This window comes from Oncorhynchus kisutch, linkage group LG2 (assembly GCF_002021735.2).
Source record: "Oncorhynchus kisutch isolate 150728-3 linkage group LG2, Okis_V2, whole genome shotgun sequence".
Lineage (NCBI taxonomy): Eukaryota > Metazoa > Chordata > Actinopteri > Salmoniformes > Salmonidae > Oncorhynchus > Oncorhynchus kisutch.
In genome coordinates, this window is record NC_034175.2 from 61750419 (window position 1) to 61756546 (window position 6128).

At 42.5% G+C, this 6128-nt stretch overlaps 1 protein-coding gene across 3 annotated transcripts in view; it reads left to right on the forward strand.

Annotated features, from left to right (window-relative positions):
- LOC109869596 (protein dopey-2-like) overlaps positions 1–2971 on the forward strand; it is a 67603-nt gene extending 64632 nt beyond the window's left edge. For all 3 annotated transcript variants that reach the window (XM_031799486.1, XM_031799482.1, XM_031799492.1), the window contains 6 exons: positions 47–175; positions 505–641; positions 1093–1148; positions 1285–1425; positions 1531–1663; positions 1788–2971. In XM_031799486.1, the coding sequence (XP_031655346.1) occupies positions 47–175; positions 505–641; positions 1093–1148; positions 1285–1425; positions 1531–1663; positions 1788–2030 (839 nt within the window). In that variant the 3' untranslated portion in view covers positions 2031–2971. The remainder of the gene's footprint in view (positions 1–46; positions 176–504; positions 642–1092; positions 1149–1284; positions 1426–1530; positions 1664–1787) is intronic.
- Positions 2972–6128: the final 3157 nt, after the last annotated feature.

Below are 6128 nucleotides of genomic sequence, written 5' to 3' on the forward strand. Positions count from 1 at the left end.
GTGAGTGCATTTGTGCGTGTGTTAACTGTGTGTGTGTGTATTGCAGGCATGCAGAGCAGTTCTCTGAAGCTGTTCCCCAGTGCAGAGCAGAAGCCCATGTTACTGAAGCGTCAGGCCTTTGCCATGTTCAGTGGAGAGTTAGACCAGTACCACCTCTACCTGCCCCTCATCCAAGGTGGGTGTGCTTTCTGTGTATTCTGGGCATTTATTTGTGTGTATTGACAAAGTGTGTAGACCAGTTTCTCATTCATGGGGTCCCAAATGGGTGCACTTTGTTTGTTTTTGCCTTAGCACTCACACACCTGATTGATGAGGATCTGATTAGTTGAATGAAGTGTGTGAGCGCCAGGATTTAGAAATACTGGTGTAGACCATCACATTTGATATGGATAATGAGAGTGTGTGTGACATTAACATTTTATAAGGCCAATATTAATTATTAATATACAGTATAATGTAATGCGGGTATCCTATCCTCTCTCCTCCTCCTCCCCTCTCCCTCAGAGCGGCTGACAGAGGCTCTGCGTATTGGTCAAACGCCCTCCGTTTCTGCCCAGATGTTTCTGACGTTCCGTGTTCTTATGCTGCGGATCTCCCCCCAGCACCTCACCTCCCTCTGGCCCATTATGGTCACAGAACTGGTGAGGAACAACCCCCACCCTGATGACATCACTTCCTGTCACTGTTGATTTCCTGTAGGGCCGGAAGGAACCAGTATCAAGATACTCATTAGTATATCATGGAAAGGAAACAAATCACGAAGCGCATTTAACTCCTTTAGGAAAACAGCCCTAGTGTTTGAAACAAACATCATTATGTTGTCATTCATTCACATTTGCTTATCTTCAAAGCTATATCACACAATATTTTACATACAGCAGGTTTTTAAACAACCAAAGAGTTTTGTCTGCTTCGTGTTTTATTTTTTGCCATGGAAAATATCGTCACAGCCCTAATTTTCTCATTTCAATGCATGTATACACTGTAGCGATGTACATTGTTTTCAGCAGGGAGGTGGCATGTCAAAAGAAAGTATTTGGTAGTGTTTGTCAGTCCTGTCTTCTAATGGTGTCTTTGATCTTTGTTTGTCAGATTCACACATTTGTTCGTCTGGAGAAAGCCTTGTCGGAAGAAAAAGAGGTGTCAAAGTGAGTCCATGATCACTCAGTCTACTGTAGACGCATCAATATATCTGTCCATCTATCTAATATGTAGGAGACAGTCTCTTATGTAACTATCACCACCCTTTCTTTATTCTTCTTCCTCTTTTCCTCTCTCTGTCAGGCTGACTAAAGTGGTACGTGGGTCCATGGGGATTGGGCCATTGACATTCCCCCAGCCAGAGTTGGACATGTACCTGTCTGCCTGCAAGTTCCTGGACACCGCCCTGGCCTTCCCCCCAGAGAAGATGCCCCTCTTTCAGATGTGAGTGCCTCACCCTGCTTAATATCTGCTTAGCATCTGTATAGGCTGTGCTTAGCATGATTACAATGAAATGTTCTCTGCTCATGTCTGTGCGTGTGTGTCAAGGTATCGCTGGGCCTTTGTTCCAGAGGTGGATATGAGCCGCTATAGTGGCCCAGAGAATGGTCTCCTGGAGGGAGAGCTGGAGTGCAAACCCCATGTTGTCAAAGTACTAGAAGCTCTACACCAACGCTACGGGGTAAGAGAATGCAAACACCACTATAGAGCATGAGAACTCGTGTTCTTATAGTCACCATGATAACATGACTCAATCGTGCGATCTGCTCATCCCATTCTGTTGATGTCATGTCCTATAATTCCAGGCGCTGAGTGACGAGTCGTCTACGGAGCGTCTGGAGATCCCCCTCCTCACCCATCGCTCTCTCTCCTCCATCACCCAGCTGGTTCCCTTCCTCCATACACTCTGCTGTTCCTTCCAGGGCACACCACCCAGCAGCCCTGCAGACTACCCTGTGGCAGACTACCCCACAGCCAGCGCCCACCAAGTCCTGAAGCGACTGGAGCACATCACTGAGGGAGAGTTCCTGGACTCCATGGAGAGTTAGATCTCCACCAAGGTTCTAGAGCTTAGAACGCTGAGGAAATGAGAACTGGAACTATAGCAATTGAATGTTGTAGAATGGCCGCAACTGCTGAAAGCGATGTTTTATTATAGGCGTATGCCAGCTAAATGGCAGTCTTTTGGGATGTTCTTTTGAATGATGAATTGTTTACTTTACTTGGTTGAATCTGAACACTCCATGTCTATATGGGATATTCTACATTTGAGATATCGGTACTCTAAAATAATCTAGAATTAACTGACACAAACTGGAACGGAGTGGTAGTTATTGGGCTCTCTGAGTACAAGTCTGAATGTGCTGACTTAAAGTTAAAGTAATACTGATGCTAACTACAGTAGCTTTTAGAGGTGATACTGGTTGTAAAATAAGTACCACTGTAACAAAGGGAGTGACAGCAGTACTGACTGCTGATTCCATTCCATCGCTCTACAAAGCTTACCATAAACCTCCTCCCTCCTATTAGCAAGTTGTGTCTGTCTGACTGCCAGACTGTAATGTATTCCAATGAGACAGGAGTAGGTTAGTATACCTGCTGGTCAGTGACTATGGGAACTCTTAGTACAGGATGTTTGGTTTTAAATGTTTCAAAAGCTCTGCTTGTCATCAATCATGATGTTGCAGTTTTATTTGTGGGTAAATTATTGAATGTGATTTGTGTACATGGCAAAACCTCTAGATATATAATAAAATAACATGCGGGTCAATTTGGTATTTTATTCAAGGGAACTCTTCGACTTCTGTCTGTTTTTAAGTGTTTTGGGGAATGTTTGGACTTACCGCTCATCATCGATTTGTTCTACTAAATTATGTGAATGTCTGGCCTCCTGAAAATTAGAACTGTTTAATATCAGAATTAATATATTATGGTCTGTAAATAAAAACCAATATTAAAGAATGATTCAATAAATGGAGCTCAAATTTTAGATTGTGAATGTTTGCTTGATAATCTCAGAGACCTAACCCTAAGAGTCAATAACATAAGTATGCAGGTGTTATAGCTTTATCTGGGGAGGCAGGGATTTGTGTTCTGGGTAGATGCATGTCACCTGGCTGATGAGGCCCAAGTGACTTACTGCGCAGGAACAGCTTTAACCATGCTGGTCTGGAAAGGAGGCCGTTATTGCAATATTTGATCGGAAATTGTGCAATGGGTTTGGTTCTCTCAAATGTTAGTTTTTTTGCCATCTTGGTTTGAGTAAGTTTACATGCACACTAATAATTATATATTAAAGTGATTATGGAAGTAGGCAGAGTATGGCAATTCAAGGCATAAGCGACATAAGCGTTCGCTTAGGGCCTCCAACCCACCAAAAATATGTTTGTTTTGTAACTCAGTCAGGGTCTCAACTTACTATTGACTGTAAGAATAGTAGAATAGACCTGGTGCAATTTCCAAATTTGGTTTCTTATGTCAGTCACTCAATTAGCCATGCCAGCTAACTATTTTTCGATTGGTATTTAGTTAAGCCAGCTATCTAAACGTGCATGTCAACTAGGCATGCAGGGCACGTGCCCAGGAGCCCTGGCCTTTCGTGGCCCCCCCGTTGATTGTGTTGATTAGTTGACTGATGTTGCTGGCAAGGTAACTGCTGTTTAACTTAACAGAATAAAATTAAACTAGTGTTTATTCACAGTGCTGAGCTAGTATTGCAACTGACATGCAACGTTAGCTAATGTTTCCTCCCGTCAGTTCAATCAAGGCTACGGTAGATATAACGTGATTTGACGTTAATTTATCTGTGGCCAAAGACCTTGAGCCTTCTTGGAGTGGCACTTCTAATGTAACTCTGTGGCAGCACCCAACGGGCTTGAATTTCCGAGCTCTCCCAGTAGATTTTGCAGTGATGTAGTGTCCCCATGAGTGACAGAACACTGAGCCAATCATGGCGGAACTAAAGAACATTACCAACTCCTACCCTCTGTATTTTCCACTGGTTGCCCCACCACCACAGAAAGCACTGAGCTAGGCTGGAACTTCAACATTTTGGAGCTGCCTTACTCAAGAAAGAAAAAAAAGAGACCATGTTTGTATGAGGCTTTATTAACTCAATGATTATTAGATTTTTTTTTACAGTGTTTTCAAACTGATATTTGACACGTATTAATGCCAACATAACACAAAACTGAAATTGTTTATTTTTTGCTATGAAACTTCAGAGTGTTTTCTATCCAAATCTATGAATAATATGCATGCATGTCTCATATTCTTGGCATGAGTAGCAGGAAGTTGAAATTGGGCATGCTATTTATCCAAAAGTGAAAATTCTGCCCCCTTGCCCCAAGAGGTTAATTATTATATATTTTTTTACATTGTTTTCAAACTGATATTTGACACGTATTAATGCCAACATAACACAAAACTGAAATTGTTTATGTTTTGATTAAAAAGTGAGTCACCACTTAGAAGCAGCAAGAACGAAGACAGCTACACTTGCTAAGTTTTGCATAGGTCTATTGGATATTGCCTACCTTGAAGGACGATTTGCAGGCAGAGACCTATAAATGGGTAATCAATACTTATTGAAAACGAAAAGGGGCGACGCTCGCTCACCATAGTAGCCCAACCTATGTGTTGTGCCTTTTCAATTTCAATTATGATTATTTATTTATTTTGTACTTCGACTCACGTTGGTTGAGCGCCCTTCACTTCTTTCCATTATCAAAATGTATTTACACACGCAGTAGTAAACTATAGTAAAATCATATTTAAGTTAATTTCATATTCAAGTTAACTGCTATGGGATTCTACGTCCGTGTAGGCAGCCTACTCTATTTCATTGAGACCACACATGCTAGGCGTACTTGAACTCTCATGTCCAACTAGGAGAGGTAGGATACTGAAGTTGAAGCAGTGAATTCTGAGTGTGTGAATAATGCAAAAAAATATGTGTTTTTAATACAATATGTAGGCCAACACATGCAAAGCAGAAAGAGGACAGTTTCAAAATAATCTGATTTACAACAAAAATATTTTCATCCCAAAGTCCACAAGTGTGCCACAATGATCTCTGTCTGACCGCCCTCCCCTGTCCACAGCATTGAAAATGCTGACCGTGCCACAATGATCTCTGTCTGACCGTCCGCCCTGACCGTGTCACAATGATTTCTGTCTGACCGCCCTCCCCTGTCCACAGCATTGAAAATGCTGACCGTGCCACAATGATCTCTGTCTGACCGTCCGCCCTGACCGTGTCACAATGATCTCTGTCTGACCGCCCTCCCCTGTCCACAGCATTGAAAATGCTGACCGTGTCACAATGGTCTCTGTCTGACCGTCCGCCCTGACCGTGTCACAATGATCTCTGTCTGACCGTCCGCCCTGACCGTGTCACAATGATCTCTGTCTGACCGCCCACTCCTGTCCACAGCATCTCGTAGGGATCCCGCCGGGATGCAGCCTTCTAGTGCAGTCAGTAGGCACAACACTATGCTCATCATGCCTTAGCAGGATCAGACGGTGACAGGGTTCCCAGCTGGATCAGACAGCCAGGGAAGACCAGTATACTGAGCTCAGGTAAATTTAGCAGTTTATTAACAATATCATTGAATGATACAAAGTTATTGAATTGATGGGTAGACCTACAGTAGCTACAGTACAGCAGTTTAAGATTAAAGCTTCAGTCTGAGATCTGGGAATAATGGTCATTTCCAATATTGAACCATTGATTTTATTCTTGGATAATATAATGTATAAGGCCATTCTTTGTCATGCTTTACTGTAGGAGGATCAGATGGTGACAGGGGTCTCAGCAGGGTTAGGCAGCCAGGGAAGTCTGTGATGGAGGTGAGGTGAATTTTTGATACAGCACTTTATTCTCTCTGGGCAGCAAACACTGGTCAAGCCAGATGCTATTTTAAGACAGTCTGACAAACCTCCAAAGTTGATTTCCAAACAGTATCAAGGGTTGATAGAAACTTTTCCTGGTGACACAAAACATGTCAAAAAAAATGTGAGGAAGACCTGGTAGAAGCTATTGATGATGATGAATAGGTCCAGATATGTTTGAATGCCCAGTCATGTTCATATCATCTCAGACATACATTGCTGTAGTTTAAGACCATCCATAGAACCTACTATAT